Raw genomic sequence first — 22,201 nt, forward strand, 5'->3', positions numbered from 1 at the left:
TGGTGAGGTGGTAGTTTTGTGGAAAAAAACTTTATACCCAGTGTAAACATCTTTTCCTAAAATCCTTGTCAATTAACAATTGGTTTCATTATAATGTTTTCTTGTATATAGGACTGCCTATTATAGCATAAGCTGATAGACCAAAATATGATGTTCTCTGGCAGGGGTTTGTGTGCCTTAGTATGGTTTGTTCATGTTTCTTCTACTCAGATTTAGTTGAGATCCTTGGCTTTTGTGGTTTATAGCTTTCATTGGATGTGGAAATTTTCTGGTCATTATTAGTTCAAATATATTTCTCTGCACTCATTCTCCACCCCCTGAGACTCCATTTAATGTCTATACTTGGATATTTGTCTTTTTTGTTTGTTTGTTTTATAAACTTCTTTATGAACTTCTTTCCTCATGGGCTTCATTTGAAACTGCTGCTCAGACCCTCAGTTGCAAGTCTGAGCCTTGGAGCAAACTCTCCATCTTAGCTCTGCCCTGCATTTCTGGAACTCTTTTCATGGGTGGTGGGAGACCACGTTCTCCAGCAACCAACGGGAAGCAAGTGGCTTTGTGTGTGAGTGTCTGTTTGCACTGAGCCAGTCACATTCATGACACTGGAACTGTACCTTTTTCAGGAATGAAGGCTTTTGCTACAAAAACCACTGGAGGCATTTGGATTCCCACGGTCGCCTCTCTCAAACCTGACTTGAGCTGCCAGGACTGAGTCACTGTCTTTCCACTGTGGGTCACATTACTAGTGGCAGGTTCCACCTGTTCCAATATTTAGTTGATGACAGAAGTTACTCTTGAGAGCTGAGTGACTTGGGCAGCTGAGAAGGCTTCCAAACCAATTGTGGGAGAAACCAAGATAACCAATCCCCTGCACAAGGGATCGGGAAGGCAATGAGGCCAAAAGAGGGTGTTCTAGCAGGCACCTTTATCCAACGACCTTTGTTAGACTTAACTAGTGGTGGGTGAGGTTATCAGTTCAAACAGGAGCAAGAGACAATATACTTGGATATTTGGAGTTTCCAAAATGTAACTTATGTTCTTTACATTTGTCCTTGCCTCTGTAATTATTTTTTCCTTATGTGCCATTTGGGAGAGTTTCTATTTGTTTGTCTAAACCCTCTAATCTACTAACTCTGCAATGTCTTATCTGCCATCAATCTCATTTAATGTAGTTTCTGCTAAAATTTCAACTTAAGACTTTTCCCCTATCTTCCATACCTCTAGTTAACCTTCTTCTATCTTATTTCCTTCCTTTGTCCCAGTTCCTAGAACATAATGTTAGGTGAGCAGAAGTATTTCTTCAGAAGTGAGAAAGTTTTACTCTGTATATTTGAGGTGCTGGGGATTGAACCCAGGGCCTCATTCATGCTAAGCAAGTGTTCTACCACTGAGTTATACCCCAACTCGAGAGTATAATATTTATTTAGAAGTACTTTGTTAAATGAGAAATAGTTGGATAAGTCAATAGAAAACTCAGCCTTTCATATTTAATATATGTGCTCACAGATTTTCCCCGTGACAGGAGAACTTAAGTACTGAACAGAGCTACTCTCTGCACCATCCTAATAATACACAAGCCTTTTAAGGAAAAACCATTTGGAAGTCTGAAAACCAAACTGACAGCACATCACATGCATATAGCCTGTCTACATTGCTTTTATTTGCATATTTGCTTTTGCAGTACTGGGGATTGAACTCAGGGCTTCACACATGCTAGGAAAATGTGCTATCACCGAGCTATTTCCCTAGCCCTCCATGCTGCTTTTGAAATCTCTTTAACATATGTATGAAAAGTCTTAAAAATAGAATTCTTTAACAAAGAATACTCATTTGTGCTTCTCATATTTATGAGTACCTACTATGTGTGTGAAGCAGATGTTTCGACATGAACCTAGGTATATGTTGATCAATAAATAAGACAGCCAAGGGCCTCTGCATTATATTCTATTGAAGGCATGCAGATAATATAATAATAAGATTCCTTTGAGCATTATTATATATTGAGAATTGTTATATATATTCCATTTTACAGATCTCAGCCATAATTTCTTTCTGTAGCACTATTACCCCTGTGGTGGTATAGCCTGTCATGGATGTTACACGCACCCATGAAGTGGCAGGTAAGGTTAAGGACTGCCTTGTCACTTTTTGACTAGGGAATACCTTCTGGAATGTCTTTCCTGTTCTTCTATATCTCTCTTAAAGTTTGCTTTTATTTCCCAGAGTAGAGTTTCAGATCACTGAAGGCAGACCCAGGTTGTAGATTTCTAAAGGATTTGCTCTGGAAACATCTGGTGAATTATTAAAAGGATGCTACACTGAACATTTAGGGAAAGGATGGGGACAAACTAGGCTAATCAGGGACTGGTACTTCCATGATGAGATGATGTGGTCTGATGAGTCTGCTCCCATAGCTTAGGGAAGCAGGCAGGTCAGTAAAATTGCATTATGAAATGTATTCATAAGGAGAAAAGACCTTAAAATCAAGTCTGGGCTAGCACTAGCTTAATTCTTTTGTGCCTTACTTCAGGAACTGTTCTAAGCATGCCAGTTACTGCCTCCCAATAAGAATGTCTACAAAATGGCAACTGTGGAACACCACTTATAAGAGATACTTCTTGAAATTAAAACCACTCTATAATCAACTTGCATTAATTAACTCATCAACATTACAGGGACAAAGGTCCAGGCTTATAGTCTATGGCTTTCAATGTACATACATCCAAGGAAACAATAGCAGATTCGCTGCTGAGCCGTGATTCCATTCTGTAACTTCGCCTTTGTCTTCGAGGACTTCTATAAATAGATGAAAAGAGAGATGCTAAACAAAGCTCAATAGCTATTTAAATTGCATATCATACAATAAAATGAAGGCTTAAATAAGAAAATAATTGTTTTATTTTTCTTAATATATAATATCATCAGACTTTGAGGTGTTACCTTCCTGCACCAATATCTACAAAATAAATTATCTGGACCCTCATTAGAAAAAAAGTTGGTTACAGGTCTCTATGCCTCATTTTAATAGTGGGGAGTAAAACAAGATTTTTTAAAAAACAAGTATACGAGTGAATGTTCTTTCTCAATTTTTAAACCAAGTGCAATTACAAAAAATGCCTTCTGGCCAATTTTAATTTTGTTTCCTATAATTAGAGAAACTCTCCATTCTCTGACTCATTAACAATTCATTTCTATCAAAATTAGAGTTTTGATGCCCAAGGTGAGAATGCAGTTTCATGGTACACTTCAACTGAAATACTAGTTTGCTTTTCACCAATTAAATAGAAGTTAAAAGAGAGAAAGAGGAGGGAGAGCTAGAGAGGAAGTAGGAGAGAGGGATTAGGGAGGGGTATGAGGAAGACAGTGTGAATAAGAATGGATGACAATCTTACTTTTAATATTGCAAGTAGTTTTCAAGCTTTAAAAATCTATAACTGAGAATTTTATTATTAAAATGTATTTTGTTTTCAAGAGTTTCTCTCAGCACTGAGGACAGAGCTCGGTGGTAGAGCGTTTGCTAAGCCCTGGGTTCAATTCCTGGCATCACAAAAAAAGAAACAGTTTTGTTTTGAAGGCCAAAGAGTGCAAAGTTCCTATCAGTCCACAAAACTGAGACATGCATCTGATAACAATCTGATAATAACTCTAAGAAAAACTAATACCCCAAAGCAACAAGATGATGACAAAAATGGTATCTGTGAAATCCTTTAAGTTCATTCAGAAGAAACAAAATTAACTGAAAAACTGGATTATTCCTTATGATTTCAAAAAGTGAAGATTGATCCAATGGAGAGAAATTGTGTGCGTTTTTTTGTATTTCATAGAACTCAGACAAAATCTATTTTATGCATATCATTCATTTCTAATACTCAAAAATTAAGAAGAGCTTGAATATTTATTTAGGATATTCAAAGTATATAATATTAGGAGGTATTGAATTGTATAGCACAAAACAACCAGTTAATGAGATATTTCAGTCATTCATGCTTATGATTAGACCAAAAAATATCAATATGAATTTCTTTTTGAAATAATGTTATTGTATATTTTATAGCTTTATTTTATTTATTTATTTTTATGTGGTGCTGTGGATTGCACCCAGTGCCTCACACGTGCTAGGCAAGTGCTCTACCACTGAGCCACAACCCCAACCTGTCCATATGTATTTCTTACTGATTTGATTTTCAGTGTTGAGTAACTCTGATATGAACAAAATCTTGTGTAAATTTGTCCAGGCAACAATTAAATAATATTCCTAATAAAGACTATTTATATTTTTAACTGTTTTTCAGTCTTTGCCTAAATTCATAAGTGAGTTTAGTCTAAAAGAATGTTTTTCCCCTTAATAAATGCAGGTACCTGTTCAAGGTTGTCCTGGGCTTTCTGTTGTGCCTTCAGGAGAGGAACCTGGATGTCTAACACACACCTCAACTCAGCATGGGCCAGACTTTTCCTCTCCTCCCTCTTCCTCCTCCTCCACTTCTTCCTCCTCTTCCTTTTCTAGTGCCTCCAAGCTTGGTAAATACTGCCACCCTCCATCCGGTCACTCAAGACTGAAAGCTGAAAGTCATCTTTGACTTTTTCTCAATTCTCCTCTACTTAATATAAGAGTTTATTGGTACTTTCTATCCATGGTTAATTTCTTCAAGGTGGTGAACATGCCTTGAACCCCTTAGATCCCAAACACTTAGCACAATGTAGCATGCTTACTATGGTGCTTAGTGTATATTAGCTGAGTGAGTAAATGAATAATCAAACTTAGTAGTCAATTCAATCAAAATGTTTGTATGTCTTTTATCTCGAGTGTTAAAGTGCACAGAAAGGCTTCCATCTATCTGTTCCTTTATGTCTAAGGTAAACACCATTGTCCAATATGGTAGCCACCAGCCACACACAACTAAATTTAAATGTAAGTTAGTTAGATTTAAGTTAAAATTTAGTTATTCAGTCACAAGAGGCATGTTTCAATTTCTTGGTAACTATGTGTGGCTAGTGGCCACTGTGTTCAATGAAGCAGAGTACAGTTTCTGTCATCACAGAAACTTCTTTGGACAGTTCTGTAGTAAAAGATGCAGTGAGTCTTACTGGACAAATGCTGACTTTGTCAATAATATTTTGTGGGGCAACTATGTTTTCCATAATTTTTACCAACTTGCATATTAAAAACATAAATAAGAGAAAGCAATTGTTTTTCAAGTTCTTCACTGAGTTTGCATTTCATGCCTCTAAAAGACAGTGTAAATGGTAAATATTTAACTTATAATTAGAATATAAAAGTCACAAACAAGTACATATATTTTCAAAGAAAAACATTTAGGAGTATTTCATACTGAAGTAGTTTATACATGTAAATAATGCATTCAGGCTCTAAATTATATGGAACAGAGGATTTACAACCATATTCAGTGATGGCATTTGGTTAGGAACAGATACAAATATGACTTACCTTTACCAAACTGTATCAATTAATTTTCAAAACACAAAGAAAAATGATCCAAGAGAACTGCTAGCTGTAGTTCTCTAAAAGAACACATTCTAATGCTACAAAATTAAAGCACCACTGTCTCATTAGGTAAAATGTCAAAATATTACTTTTAAACTGGGTCCTTGATGTTTCTTACTCCTACTCCATTTAAAATCTCTTACCAAGGTTTGATATTCATTGGTAAAGTACTAAACACTGCTGAATTACTTTAATGTAAAGTTTTACTTGGCTCAAGAAATCATGTGCTTCTACTTGCTATACAAATGAAACAGTAAAAATGAAAACTATGTCAAATGAATACTGTCTTTCATGGTCAGTGGAGAAAAAACTAAAGGATGTCTTTAACAGTTGTGGCAGAGAGTTAGGAAACTGATGACAGTACAAATATAATCCCTAAATGTCTCCCCTTGTTTCACTGAGAGCTGAGATGATCTAATCTAAAGTGATGTAAGAAAGGAAGACCAGATTTCCCTTCTAGCTTGCAGCTTGTGGACAGAATTAAAAGAGCTAAAAGATTTTTTTTAATTTTTTTTAGTTGTATTTGGACAATACCTTTATTTTACTTTTATGTGGTGCTGAGGATCAAACCGAGCACCCTGCATGTGCTAGGTGAGTGCTCTACTGCTAAGCCACAACCCCAGCCCCAAAGGATGAGCTAAGTTTTAAGGCTGCTCTTTCCAAGGCTCTACCTTGCTCCATCTGAAATGTGAATTATTTTTGGTCAGAGTGGTTAGCAGGGATTGAAGCCGGTGGCACTTATCCACTGAGCCACATCCTCAGCCATTTTTATTTTTATTTTTTGGTTTAGAGACAGGGTCTCCCTTAGTAGCTTAGGGCCTTGCTAAATTGCTGAGGCTGGCTTTGAACTCACAGTACTCCTGTCTCAGCCTCCCAAGCCACTGAGATTACAGGCATGCACCACCATGCTTTGCTCTGAAATGTGAAATCCTGAGTCAAGTTCCAAGCATCTTTTTTTTCCTTCAGGCTCAGCTGCATCCTTGACAATGAGCTTGGTACTGGCACATTATCCTCCAACAGTCACTATGCTCTTATAGGAGATGATCCCCATTAAGTGATTTCCTAAGCTTTATTTCTACAATAGTCCCCTCTTTGCCCCAATCCCCATTTATTGTATCAGTATTCAGGAGTTCTGCGGAAGGTAGACAGAAGTTAGGGTCATACACCTTAAATCTATACAACGTTCTTGGTCAATTATACATCAATAAAACTGGAAAAATACTGTGCTCAACTTCTTGTACAAAAACTAAAATTGCTTAAATTTTTTAAAAATTACTTTGTAATCTGTTGAGTTCTGCACAACTGTGATCATCTCAAATGCCCTCAGCCACTCTCCCTTTAATGAAATGATTTAGGAGGTATAACATTGTACTTTGCTTTTGCGATTGTTCTTTTATGATTTCTAGTTCTCTTTATTATAAAATGTGTTCCTTAAAGATGTATTGTGAGTTTCTTTGGATACAAGAAGAATCTCCAATGCTGAGATAAGCAGACTGGGGTTAAAGAGCCTGGTTTTTCTTTTTTTAATGAGAAAACCAAAGTGTGATATTCTGAATGAAAATGGTGTGTGCATTTGAATGTGCCAGTCCTCTCCAGCAGACTAACTGATGTGTGCATGTGCCTGTAGCATGTGCTGGGATTGGGAGACAGGCAAAAAGTGTGACATGATGCCTTAGTAAATAACTGACTACAGTGTGAAAAGAGCTGGTATCTATGAGAGCATGATTTAGGGTCTCTAAGCCAAATGTACCAATAATATCCTTTCATTTCAGTTTTCCTGTCGTCTTGCTCAATCCACAGATATAATATAGATTCCTGTGGCTTTAAAATTCATAGTCTTTGTATGGTTTCACACATATATCTAAATATGTGTACCTATATGTCTATATCTAATGTGTAACTGATACATCTGAAGATGATACAAAATGGAATCACATCACACAGATGTTTTTACAAAACAGAAACAAAGACTTAAAAATAAATGTTGAGTTTCAATTATTTAGAATATGGGGTCCTTTACAAATTATCTGGAAAATAGTTACTTTTATAACATAGGTAAAAAAAAAAAAACCTCCAATTCTTGGTGCAGTTGTATGTATAGTAATAGACTGGTTTAAAGCCACTACTAATATACAACTAAAAAGAAACATAACTCTGACTCTGATATTTAGGTGTTTTACGAAGAATGAAATCCAAGTGGGAAAATTTCCACCAAAAGCATACTCCATCCATTTCATAGAAAACACCACTCTCCAAAGGGCCATTTTAGATTACACCACTTTTCCCCAAACACATCAGAAGAGGGAAAACATCTAATAGCACTCATTGGCATTTTCTCACTAGAAACCCAAGAAATACACAATATTCATAACACTTACGAAGTAGACCATCAATCCTACTCTGATGTCTCCAGTACTCAAAGGGCAGGCAACCTATGACAAGCAGTGCCTCAAAGCAATTGAATAAAGAGAAAACAGACAAACACACATCAAATCCACAAAGCCTCTGTTTCTATGAAAATATGGCAGACCATCAATGACAAAAAAAATCAAGGTTTCATCATGTCAAAAAGAATATTGCCAAGATTGGCTTCTTCTGAACAGGATAGACATGTTAAGCAAACTAGAAGTCACCTTTAGAATCTGATAAGTATTCTGTGGTCTGTACCTTTTTCAAACATAGAGAAGGCTACATATAGTGTTGGTTTATGAGTCACTGGAACATGCCTGGATCCTGGCCTGGATGCCAGATGCTAACACTAACAACATTCATGGGTAGAATGAACGTCCAAGCTACACACCTTCCCATCATATATCTGTGGAAAATTCATTCAAGGAGGAATTCATAAATCAGACAAGACAGTATACTAAGACTAGCATTATGTGATAACATACAAAGAAAGTTTACTGTATTCTTGCCAACTAATAAGCCCTTAAGGCTTCACCTTCCTGCTGAGGACAGAATGTTCTGTAGGGATGAGTCTCTTGTTCAGAGAAAGACTACAAATTGACAACTCAGATGTTTGGTGTTTTTTTTTTTTATAATTCACTGGGTACTGATTTTTCTTTTAGACTTTATTAATTTAATATTTAGCTTTATGATCAAACTTTTTTTCTAGTTTGAAAATACTTTAGGAATTAAAGTTCATCACATTTTACTCAAAGTGATTCCCCTGACAAAGCACTACAATGTAAAGAAATATCTACAATACTTTTACATCATAAAACAGAGCCTGACCAACTTGTTTTTAATACAGCAAGTGTCTTCAGAAGCTCTGGCGATTTCATATGTTCATAGTAAGGTTTTGCCAAATAGCCCATATTTTATTTGGCATTTTAATCTTCCCACTTTATAATCCACAAAGTTATCCCTCTAAGAAGACATCATATATGTTTTTTCTGTCATTGTTATAAGACTATTATTGTACCAGTTGGGGAAATAAAGCAACATAGACCAACTATGTCCTTGCATATATATATATATATATATATATATATATTTAAATTTTTATGTCTTGTTGCTTAATAAAAATACTGCTAGCCTATGTTGACTATGTCAGTATGTAATATGATTTTAAAATATGTCCTTGTTTTTTTTCTTCTACATTCTGCATTCAGCCCCAATAGTTTCTAGTGGCAAGGTGAACACATAGCTAAAAACCTGTCTATATCCTAGACGTCAGAAAATTAGTTAATTGAATAAAATAAGTTAGTGTCTGTACTGAGAGAGAGGGAAGCAGAATGTAATTTGGACCCTGCTTCTATGGATGTTTGGATTTTCTAGAAGAGCTAAGTTGATCTCTGTAATCTAGGGCAAAGTTAAGAGAGTTAGTTGGAGGACTTCTCAGAGGAAGATAATTCAAGTATGTGCAATAGAGAGAGGAAGGGCACCCTGATATAGAAATGGTGGAAAAGCATAAATGAAATTTATCCAGAATGGTGACTTTACAAAACTCTTTTTTTGTTTACTTTTCCACTTCACATTGGGCAGCAAATTTCATGGCTCTGTGTTGAGTATGGACTTAGCATTTCTCTTAGAGGATGAAAAATTCCATGAGAGTGGCATCCAAGTTGTATCCATCTTGTGTCTTTTTCAGTAGAGAAACTAATTCATCTTATTCAATTAACTTCCATGAGGCTGTGTTCTCAGTGTTCAGTACTCATGGAAATTTACAGTATTGAGAGGAATCCAGACAATTAACCATTAGTCAAGAGATAACCATAAAAATATGAATTATAATAAACATGATGGAGAAAAGGCACAATGCCAAGGGGCAGAATCAAATGTGGACATGGGGGGTCAATACAAGCCATTGGAACAGCACGTTAGAAAAGTATTTCAGGCTGAGGAGGCAAGTGTGTGCCAAGGCTCTGTATAGGAGAAGAGCTTTGGGAATTCACAGACATGTGGAGACTCCAGTGTGGCTACGGTATGCTAGACATGAAGGAATACAGCACAAAATGAGGTTTCAAGGTAGGCATGAGAGCAATATGCCTTACAAACTATAAAGAGGGAGTTTGAATCTGCAATGAGAAAACTATTGAAAGTTTCTAAGGAAGAGAGGAACAAGAATATATTTCAACAACTAGTACTGAAACAATTGGGCATCCTTATGCCAAAAAATATGAACTTTAAAAAAATATAAACTTTGACCTAAATCTCATACCTTATAATAATATTGACTCAAAATTGATCATAGATAAAATTGTAAAACCTGGAAGTGTAAAACCTCTAGGGGAAAAAACAATAGTTTATGTAACCCTGGGTTGGGCAATGAAGTTTTAAGAAATGTTACCAAAAGCCCAATCCACCAAAGAAAAAGAAATGACAATATATTCCTTCCTCAAAATCAAACACTTTTGTTCTACTTAAAGACACCATTCAGAAAATGAAAAAAAATCTGCAGATTGGAGAAAGTACTTGTGCATTAAATATCCAACAAATAAATTGTATCAGAATATATAAAACATTCTCAAAACTCATAAAGAAGAAAAACAATTTTAAAAATAGGCAAGACCTGTGAACATACATGATTGCCATAGAAGTTATAATGATGGCAAATGATGAAAAGATACTCAACATTATTAATCTTTAAGGGAATGCAAATTAAAATTATAATTCAATAATAGTATGTGCTTATTAATGGCTAAAATTAAAAATACTGACAACATTAAGTGCTCACCAGGACAGGAGCATCTAAAATTCTCATACCCTGTTGATAAGGATGTCTAATGGCATTGCCACTCTGGAAAATGGTTTGTTAGTTTCTTGTGACATCAAATATACCATTACCATATTAACTAGGAGTCTCATTCCTAGTTATCTTCCCTACATAAACAAAATGAAAAAGTATGTCTATCAAAAATTTGTACATACTGGGCATAGTGGTGCATACCTGTAATTCCAGTAGCTTGGAAGGCTAAGGTAGGAAGATCATGAGTTCAAAGCCAGCCTCAGCAACTTAACAAGGCTCTAAGTAACTCAGGGAAACCCTAACTCTAAATAAAATATTTAAAAAAAACGGGCTGGGAATAGGGCCAGGGGTTAAGTTCCCCTGGCTTAAATCCCCGGTACAAAACAAACAAACAAACAAACAAAAAACACTCGTACATGAACATTTATGGCACCATTAGCAACACAGAAGCCTTTCCAAAGGTGATTGAATAAAATATAGTACATCCATATGATGAAACACAACTCAGCAATAGAAAGTTATTGATGCATATAACACCGTGGATGAATAGCAAAGACTACATGCTGTATGACTATATACCATTCTCAAGGACACACAGTAGAGAAATGCAGAATAGAAGAGTGGTTGCCAGAAGTTGGGAGTGAGATGGGGTAGGGTTGTCTGTGAAGAAATAGGGCAAGGAAGTTTTTTTGAAGGATGGTGGAACTGTTTCGTATCTTTATTATGGTGATGGTTACATGAATCTCTATATGTGATAAAATTTACAGAACCACACAACAAAATAAAAACATGAGGACATCAGGGCTGGGAGTGTAGCTCAATGGTAGAACTCATGCAACGGCCACACCAGAAAAAAGAAAAAGAAAAAAAAAATCTCAATTTTACTGTATAATTTGACAAATGATTTTTAAAAAATATTTTGAAAAAACAAGAAAAAAATCCATCAAAAGATAAAAATAACAAACATTGGTATGTTCATGGAATAGAATACTCCTCAGCAATAAAAAAGATGGACTACTGATACATACATTTCAAGCTAAGTCAGAGAGGGCCGACTCAACAGTGCATATAGACTACAGTTCTATTTTTACCAAAGTGTGGTGAAGGCAAAATTAGTCTACAGTGAGAAACATCAGAACAGCCATTGCTTCTACACCATGATATGACACAGAAGTGGTAGAAAGAAAGAAGGCTTCTAGTGTGTTAAAAATTCTGTATTTCCAAAAATTTTAATTGACAAATAAAAATTGATTATATCCATGAGGTACAACATGAAGCTCTGCCATATGGACATGCTGTGAAATGTCTAAATCAGCTATTTTACACATGCATTACCTCATGTACTTATCATTTTCTGTGGTGAACACACTGAAAAATCTACTGTCTTAGCAAATTTCAAACATAAAATATATTTGTTATTAACATAGTCACTATGATGTACACTTTGTATCCTGATAGAAATGTGGCTTACTAGGTTTCATTTGTGAATGCTTATGGATTTATACACTTAAGATCTGTACATTTTGGGCTGGGGATGTGGCTCAAGCGGTAGCGCGCTCGCCTGGCATGCGTGCGGCCCGGGTTCGATCCTCAGCACCACATACCAACAAAGATGTTGTGTCTGCCGAGAACTAAAAAATAAATACTAAAAATTCTCTCTCTCTCTCTCTCTTCTCTCACTCTCTTAAAAAAAAAAGATCTGTACATTTCACTAGCTACAAATTATACCTAAAAACTGTAAATGATATTGAATTCAACTTAGAATACTTTATTTTGCAATGACATGAGTTGGAAACCATAAAACTAATTTCTTTGCATTTCAAATTTGAGCAAATAAATAATTAAACTAAGTATAATAGGACCAGGCCTCTGGGAATATGGAGAAGAGTGTTGCAAATATAGAAATAGAAAGACTAACATGAATAGTGCAGGTTAGAATTGGAAGCATCAGTATGAACTCATGGCTTGTATTATTTTACATACACACATATATGAAGATACATATACATGAAAATAGGTATAAATGGAAATAAATATGTTTTTATATCTAGGTATATGTATGTATATTTGTTTCCTAGTCCCAAGAAAAATTAGAAGCAGTAACACAGAAGTAAAAATGAGCACAACTAATCTTCAAGCACTTTACCATAATTACTCTCAAGTTACAAAAGGAAAATTTACAGTTGAGAAGCTTGATGAATATTATGCCATCATAGTTAATATCAACATGAGGAGAAATATGAACATCACATACCTCTTGCTTTGACAATACAACATTGGTATCCCTGACAAAAATGCATAACTTGAATCTAGTTGAGAGGAAGCACCAGCCAACACTAAATGGAAATTAGATACGTCTGCAAAATATCTAATCTGTATTTCTAAAAACATGCATATGTATGCCTATACACACACAGAGACAGACACACACACACACACACACACACACACACACACACACACACATAGAGAGAGAGAGAAGAGAAGAGAGATGGAAAGGAAGGAGAGGAGAAGAGGAAGAAGAGAAAGAATGAAGGAAAAGCAAAGTGGGGCACACATGGGAGCTTCTGCCTATATTCAAATTAAATTTTTTTTTTTAAAAAAAGGTAATGAAGCAAACGGGAAAATATCCCAAGATAAGAAAAAAGATAGAGCAAAACACATTAAGACCAAACAAAGAGGACAGATCCTGTTCCTCTTCTTCAGATGACTAATTTGCAAGCCTGTTATCTTCATTCAGGGTAACAAATGAATGCCAGGAAGAAGAAAGAAAACACGCACATTTTCCTTGTCTGAGTAGAACAAACAGCTGCCTGGGTATTTATTCAAAATCACCTTTTATAAAATAGGTGGGTACTTCCAATAATTTATCCTAGATTTTTCTAAACTTTGATATTTATTATTCTCGTTTGCATTAGTGTCTAAACCCTCAGTGATTTTTAGTGTTGCTTCAATGAGTTTTGAGTACAAACCCTTACATAGAGCTTCCTGAATATATTAATAACAAAATTGCTCTTCTTGATCACCAACAATATACAGTCTGATGATTTTATGCTTTTAGATGATCAAAATAATTTGTCATGTAGGTGAAGATAGAATATGAGTTGGGTAGGGGTCATATAAACAAAATGGAATTAAAAAAAAACCAGAATCCTGAGACTGCTTACCCTTTCTTCTACCTACCTCTTTTGAAGTTAAAAAAAGTCCCAATTCTATATAGTTTTAAACATAGCTCAGGGATACCACAAAGTTCACCAAAGATAACTGTTGGAGAAGAATTAGTTGAATCAGCCATGTAACCTGAGGAGGGAGGCTCCACGTGGCATTTAAAAGCAGGAGGAACAGTGGTGAATGATGCTGTCTCCCAGCTAGTCCATAGGGGCACAGGCAAGCTGCTCACACCATCTGAAGGACAGTACTCCCTGCAACCTCTAATGCCCTGCATGCTGACCCTCTGCTCCTCTCTGTCCCAGATGCACTGGCATCATTACCATTTCCCAAAGTCACTCGATGAGCTCCTGCCTGGGGGACTATGTTTGTTCTTTCTTCTGGATAGAATAGTTCCTTCAAAATGCATAAAGCTTTCTCCTCCAATCCCTTCAGACATTAACACAAAGTCACCCTTTTGGTGAGACCTTTCCTGGTCACCCTTTCTATACCATTAAACCACATGAAAAGGCCAACATTACACCATTTTTAACCTCCACAAATCCCATCCTTTGTGGCAAAGCCTAACAAAATCTAACATTCTGTCCTGTGCTGCTCAATAATTTCCTTTTTCCTTCATCACCATCTAACTGACTTTATAGTTTATCGATTTGTTTACTGTCTTTCTCATCCCCTAGAGTGTAAGCACCATAAATATAAGAATTTTTGTTCACTAGTATGTCCCAGATCCCACATTCCACAGAGTACATGTTAAATATTTGATAGATGGATAAATGAATCTCACTAGGACTAGTGTGATGGGGCCAGGCAAACTGGATGTGGAACAGTACACAATCGCAACCAAAGATGCTCAAGACTCAGTCCCTGCCCAAGATGGGGTGGAATATTCTTTTTGGTGTAGCAGAGTTTCTGAAGATTTTACAGACATCTAAGTACTACTAGACTTTGGAAATACTAGCCATTGCATTTTCTAGTGTTCTCTACTGTGCCTTTGGGTGAAAACATGTCATCTTTGAAGAAGCTTTCAGTGCTAACTGTTGCAGTCTCTTCTCCCTAAGTTTAAGGTAAAATGAAAAAAAAATTTCTCTCAATACAATTCCAATCACAAATTTTCCTAAGACTCTTGAATTTTCTCTTTTGAAAGAATCACATACCAGTCACAACTTCTAAAGCTGGTTTCCTCACAGGAATAAGCCCAGGATAATCTGGGTCTCAATTCTAGCTTTACTGCCTAATGTGTGAGTGAGTTTGGGTGAATCAGACACCAACTGAGATTGTACTTTCTCATCTGTGCAATGGGTCAGAAATCCACTTTATAGATGTGTGAAAATAGCTGGTTTAGTGAACATGAAATCACATCTTAAAAAATAGAGTACAAAATATGTTTGTGTCATGATGATGCTGTTATAAAGGTTGAGGCCTTAACAATATGTACTAAAAGAGCATATTGTTGCTTGCTTTGGACTCTAGTAGTATTCACTTCTTTGTTGGCCCCCTCATTGGCTCTCATGTATCCCTTACTTCTTTCTACCGTCAATGGTCCAAGCAAGCAGGGTCTTCAATTCCAGTGCACCTGTGACCTTAAAAGAAAAGACCCAAGCTGCTGAAATCCTCTCCTGGAATGAAAAGTTCTTTTTAAAATCTATACTAATTTCGACTAATTCATAAATACATATAGACACAAATATATATATGAATATATATATTTGAACATTATATATAATATATAATTATATATATATATAAAATGTTCAAATCAGGATAAACATATCTATCACTTCTAACATTTATCATTTCTTTGTGGTGAAAACTTTCAAAATACTTTCCTCTGGCTTTTTGAAATCTATAGTACACAGTTGTTATTTCTAGTCACCCTACTGTGCAATAGCACACCAAGCTTCTTGCTCCTATCTAACCGTAACTGAGCACCCATTGATCAATCTCTCCCCATAACCCTAAATTGTCCTTGGCCTCTGATTACTACCATTCTACTCTCAACTGAAACACAAAGTTCTTAAGATCCAAATGTAAGACTTAAAATACAGGGCATCCTACATGGAAACAGGCCCTTTCTTCCAAACAATTCAAACTCTCTCTTTTGTTCTTCTTTCAGAAGTATAGAAAAATCTTCTATAGACTCTTAACAGGATGCTTCTTAATATTTAAAAATGACAATGGGTATGGGTGTGGTGGCACACACCTGTAATCCCAGCTACTCAGGAGGCTGAGGCAGGAGAATTGCAAGTTCAATGTCAGTCTGGAAAATTAGTGAGACCCTGTATCAACATGACAATTTTAAAAAGAGTTGGGGCTACAGAGCTACATCAATGTTTATAGCAGCTCAATTCACAAGAACTAAAGTGTGGAACCAACCTAGATGCCCTTCAATAGATGAGTGAATAAAGAAACTGTGGTATATATACACAATGGAATATTACTTGGCATTAAAAGAGAATAAAATTATGGCATTTGCAGGAAAATAGATGGAGTTGGAGGAAGGGGTTTGGGGACAGGAAAGATGATGGAATGAGATGGACATCATTATCCTAGGTACATGTATGACTGCATATATGGTGTAACACTACATCATGTACAACCAGAGAAATGAAAAGTCAAGCTATAATTGTGTACAATGAATCAAATGCATTCTGCTGTCATGTATGACTAATTAGAATAAATCATATTTTTTTCAAAAAAGAATCAGGACTGTAGCTCAATGGTACAACACTTCCCTAGCATGCATGAGGTTCTAGGTTCCATACCCAGTACTGAAAAATAAATACATAGATGCATAAATGAATACATACATAAAGAAATAAACGTGAAAGTACCTAAAGGAATGTAAATCTTTAGGGCGTTATAGGTTTTTATTACCCTAGTGACCAATTCTTTGCTAACTATCCCTCAGAAGGGTAACAGAGTAGCCAAAGTATCAACTGCAAACTAAACCCTGACATGACACAATCTTTTCTTTTTATTTGAAAATATCCTGGGGACAAGGAGTAAATCTATAAAACAATTATGGCAGTACATCAGTACTGCATGAATTTATAGCAATGCTGAACTAGGTTTGAAAACACTCATGGCCTGGGATGGATTACCATTTTGAAAATCAATAGATCAGTCAGCCAATGAACAGATGTCACCTCTGTCAATACATTATCAGTCTCTGTGCTAGACAGGAATGAAAGTGATGAGTGCTACCTCAGACTAGTGGGCCAGTGCAATCATCCAACAATGCATCAGTGAGAGCTGAAGAGGGTGGAGCTAGAAGAGTTGCCATGAAGTTGGAGAAGGGAAGAGAGGTTATGAGATGGATAAAGGAAATTAAATTCAACAGAATTCTCTTCATTAAATGCATCAGTATTTTTCTTAAGTGTCATTTCCCATCTTACTTTCTAAATGATAAACCTTCTATTGCCTAGATTTTGAACTTTAAAAGTAAAGAATTATAAAACTATAGGACATACATCCAGAAATGAGCCACAGATTTCATTTATTATTATTATTATTATTATTATTATTATTATTATTATTATTATACTGGGGACTGATCCCAGGGGTGCTTAACCACTGAGCAACATCCCCTGCCCTTTCTATTTTTTTTTGTGGAGGGGGTACTAGGGATAGAACTCAGGGGCACTCAACCACTGAGCCACATCCCAGCCCTATTTTGTATTTTATTTAGAGACAGGGTCTCACTGAGATTCTTAGTGCCCTGCTTTTGCTGAGGCTGGCTTTGAACTTGGGATTCTCCTGTCTTAGCCTCCAGAGCCACTTGGATTACAGGTGTGTTCCACCATGCCCGGGCCATTTTATTTTTTGAGACAGGCTCTTGCTAAGTTGTTTAGGACCTCACTAAGTTGCTGAGGCTGGCCTCAAATTTGAGATTCTCCTGCCTCAGCCTCCCAAGTCCCTGGGATTACAGGCATGCACTACTGAGCTCAACTTCATACAGTAATCTTTAAAGAAACTGTCTCACTATGTTGCCCAGGCTGTACCCAAACTTGTAGGCTCAAGGGATCACAATGCATCAGTCTTCTGAATAGCTGGAACTGTAGGTACACACCACTGAGACAGGCAATTCCCTGCAATATTAGGATAAGATTTTAAGCCTTCAGAAAATGTTTTCCTACATATTCTATGAAGATCAGAAGTATAGATGTAGTAACTGACTTCTTTCAGCATCAGAATATTTTTCATCCAATTAAACTCTAAAAAAAATACAGGTATCTCTTTAATGAACACTCACAATATGAATATTTCCTATAATGGTGTGCTATGCTCTTTATACAAAATTCATTACCTAATACTACTAAGTAAATCTGTTTTAGATTACATCCAAGAATATTTTGAAATCATGTATACTTCAGCAAGGGGACTCTTGTATCTTAGCCACTTTCCTAATAGAACTGCAACTTGCATTCCCATCATCTAAACATGTTTTTTCTTATAGCTACCTGTTTCCTCACAATATTCAGTAAAATGTCTTATAAAAGAGTAGGAAAATTAATGAAGGAAGGTAGGTAAACCTAAGAGGCCTACCACAGTCCATCTACTATATGAAAATTTGGGAGAGATAAGGTATATTAGCAGTCAAATGGCTGGAAGCTTTAGGCCTTGAACCACAAATGATGATGAAATCTACAACAATGTTAGATTCTTAAAACAAGGGAAATTTTGCTGTTACAAATGAGTATGATCATAATATAAACGTGTCTCATTTGACACACGATCACAAATGCAGCCTCATGGTAGCCACGGTTTCGGCAAGGCACAGGGAGTGCAAACCACCTGCTGCCATGAGTCCTGCTTTTGGTCCCACTGCTATGAGTAGCTTCAGACAGTAGCTCACAGCCAGCCACCTCTAATCTACTGCTGGGAAGAGAGAATTCTATCCACCCCTTCTTAGATCCACATGTATTGACCTCAGATATTTCCTGTTCAACTCGTTCTTTTCTTACCTCCCCTGCCCTCAAAAAGTGGCAGTGACCATAGCCTCCAGCCCCTTCCTCTCACCTCCAGCCCTCACACTAAACACTCTTTATACACCTACTTGATATCCTTCCAAAGGTTTCTGCAAAATGTAAATTGTTTGTAATACAATCAGGTTATTTGACCTTTGATAAACTCATTTATTTTTAAATGCATTATCTTAATTTGCAAGTCATTAAGTGTCTGTGTCAGTTAAATTTGCTGTGTTCATTGCTTTGACACTTTTTTCCAAAATAAAAAGCCAGTAACTTGCATTTTTATTCTGTTGGAAAAATATAAATTATATACCTTTGATCATAAGAAACTGCTCACAAAGTCCTCCTGTTTTTTTATTTTATTTTGCTAAGTATTATTGGCTTTTAGTGCACATCTTTGATGTATCTTTTCATTTTTTACTTACCAGTACATTTAAAATGTAATGTAGAAGGAAAATATAATATATTCCCAATGCTGTATACTGTATACTGTATGCTATTGTGGTTTACAGCATACAAAGAGACCTACTAATGAGTTTACCAAGTGTCAAATAACTTGATAGTATTACAAATAATTTATATTTTGCATAAACCTTTGGTAGGATGTCAAGTAGGTATATAAAGAGGGTTTAGTGATATCTGGCAAACTGATCAGCATTTCCCTGTAGGATAAGAATGTATTTTTATTTTTTTCCACTTAAATAGAATATTGGCTTCTATTCTCTAAGTACTATCTTTATTTTTGAGAAAAAGTGTTGAAGTACTATTTTTAGGTGCATTATCTTAATTTGCAAGTCATTAAGTGTCTGTGTCAGCTAAATTTGCTGTGTTCATTGCTTTGACACTTTTTTCAAAATAAAAACCCAGTCACCTACATTTTCATTCTGTTGGAAAAATATGAATTATATTAAGATGTAAAGTGAGTTCAGACCAGTAAATTGGTCATCTTTTTCTTTCATTTCAAAGGAAAAATATGTGTAGATGTTCTTTGTTGCAGTTTTATTCAGCAAAGAGGTATTTCAGCCCTCCATTACTTATGTCAACACTTTCTCTTACCTACGATCACCTGAAGTATGTTCCTCATCTGAATCTTGTACAACTATAGTTTCACTTGATTGCTTTGCAGTATGGAGCTCCTGCAGAAAATCAGGTATATTTAGATTCATAAAATGTATCTACAGGAAAATACTTAAAATTTATAACATGTATTAATTTTAGAAGTGCTCTTATATCCAATGTCAAAATCAATCCCCTTATCAAAATGAGTAAGATGCTGGATTTTTACAGATGTAAAAACTGAGGATTATAGAGATATTATGATTTGGCCCAAGTCATAGAGCTGGTAGATCAAGGAGTAGATTTTTCAATGTCTTATTTCTGTATACTCCACTTGCCATTCAGAAATCAGCATGGTTTATTTTAAAATAAGATCAGATCATGTCACTCCACTGCTTTCCAATGCATTTAGAATAAAATACTCATTGTTATGGATCTCAAAGTTCAGCATAATCTGGCCTCTGTCTGCTTCCTGGATATTATTTTCTACTACTTCTTTTCTTCTCTCACCCTACTGTAGTCACATAACTTACTTTTCCCCTTCCAACTCTCCAAGCTAGCTACCATCTCAGGGCTTTTTATAGCTATCACATCCTCTTTCTGGATCACCTTCCTTTCTTATCACCGTGGAGGAGGTGTCTCGGTCCAAAAGACAAATCATCAGAAAGAGACTTCCCAAACACTCTGCTTAAACTCTACCCTTGGTCACTAGCACTATATTTCTTGTCAGTAAGTGCTTAGCAATTTTTGATCTCCCCTAATGTTTCCTTGGCACCTAGCATGGTACCTGGAAAATAAGTGTTTACTGAATAAATTAACTTATTGTGAGTCTATCCAATGAATTCTAAAGATCAACTTTTTCAGAGATAAAATTTGTGAGTGACAAATTAGTAGAACAGCAAGGGAGGGACAGATTTTATTATCAAATACCAAAAAAACGAGAGAGATATCTCAAAACTCAAAATACTTCAAAACAGATGCTATTCCTTTTTCAAACTTCCAAAATGCTTACTTATCATGTTCTAAACACAGCACCTATCTATTTTCTTTAATAAATTCAACCTTTATTTATTTGTTGTTGTTTTATTTCTTTTTATGTGGTGCTAAGGATCAAACCAAGGCCTCACCTGTCCTAGGCAAGTGTTCTACCACTAAGCCATAAACCCAGCCCCTGCACCTATTGTAGTGTATCAAATCCACTTGTTAATGACAGTGTATCTCTCTGGAGTGCATCTAAATACCCACTAAGATCTCACCTTCTGAAACATAGAAACCAATCTTCTCTTATTCATGTTTCTGCTCACATGAAGAGCATTAGTGATGATGCCTTGTGGCTGAGAGACCAATGAGGATATGCCATTCAAAGGAAACCCATGTGGTCATACAGCATACTCACCTTTAAGACTTCAGATCTGAGGACACACACAGTTCCCACAAAATAAAACTGATCCTCCCAGAGGAGATTGCTGGCGATTGATGTTGCAGGGCAGGTGCATTTAGGATTAAATCCTCCAAAGAACATCAAAGATTCTACATATGTGATAATATCATTGAAAAGTGAATCAGTTAATCCAAAGACAGACACCTACCACATCATCATGCTGTTTAGCAGCCCATTGACAATTTTCAGAATTCTGAGGCATGAGATATTTCCTGGCTCCCTTCTTTTGCAGTCAACCTCCCCTCACCACAGTGCTCTTCACCAAACTACAAACAAGCCATTACTAAAAATTGGTTGTTGTGAGTTCATGTTGGTCTCGGTCTTCTACTATTATTCCATGGATGGATGCATTAATCTAAAAAAAATCTTGCTTCTTTTTCTTATACAGAACATACAGATATTGTGTGTGTGTGTGTGTGTGTGTGTGTGTGTCTAGTCTAGTAAAATCTTTTTAAACATTTTCCTGCCTTAATTTCCAATAAAAATGTGAACTTCCAATCTTTCTGAGGACTAATTGTTATTATTTATTTACTTATCCATTTGTTTATCTCATATCCTCACCAAGAGTTTGGCATTATTCACATTTTCAATCTGGGCCATTCTGTTGAATATATCTCAGTGATAGTAGTAGTGCTATCTTGAAGCTTTTCATTTTTTTCTTTCTTTGCTTATTAATGAGTTTGAGCATCTTGTCATATATTTGTAAGCTATTTGGGCTTTTTACCTTGGATCCAAGCCCCAGATGTTTTACGACCCCAAACCAGTTAATGTAAATTATGTTAATTTCTCAGCTTGAAGTTCCTGAAACCTCAAATATTGTAAATCAGGTCCCATGTTCACACATGACAGAAATCTGGGTTCTGATTTCC

At 35.9% G+C, this 22,201-nt stretch overlaps 1 protein-coding gene across 1 annotated transcript in view; it reads right to left on the bottom strand.

Annotated features, from left to right (window-relative positions):
- The window catches only part of Pasd1 (PAS domain containing repressor 1), a 48,685-nt gene that overhangs the window by 15,453 nt on the left and 11,031 nt on the right, over window positions 1–22,201 (bottom strand). The window contains exons 4-6 of the mRNA XM_040286787.2: window positions 21,288–21,421; window positions 19,892–19,971; window positions 2,721–2,796 (exon numbers count right to left, since the gene is read on the bottom strand). Coding sequence (XP_040142721.2) covers window positions 2,721–2,796; window positions 19,892–19,971; window positions 21,288–21,421 — 290 coding nt within the window. The remainder of the gene's footprint in view (window positions 1–2,720; window positions 2,797–19,891; window positions 19,972–21,287; window positions 21,422–22,201) is intronic.

The sequence above is a fragment of the Ictidomys tridecemlineatus genome, chromosome X, assembly GCF_052094955.1.
Source record: "Ictidomys tridecemlineatus isolate mIctTri1 chromosome X, mIctTri1.hap1, whole genome shotgun sequence".
In the NCBI taxonomy this organism is placed as follows: Eukaryota; Metazoa; Chordata; class Mammalia; order Rodentia; family Sciuridae; genus Ictidomys; species Ictidomys tridecemlineatus.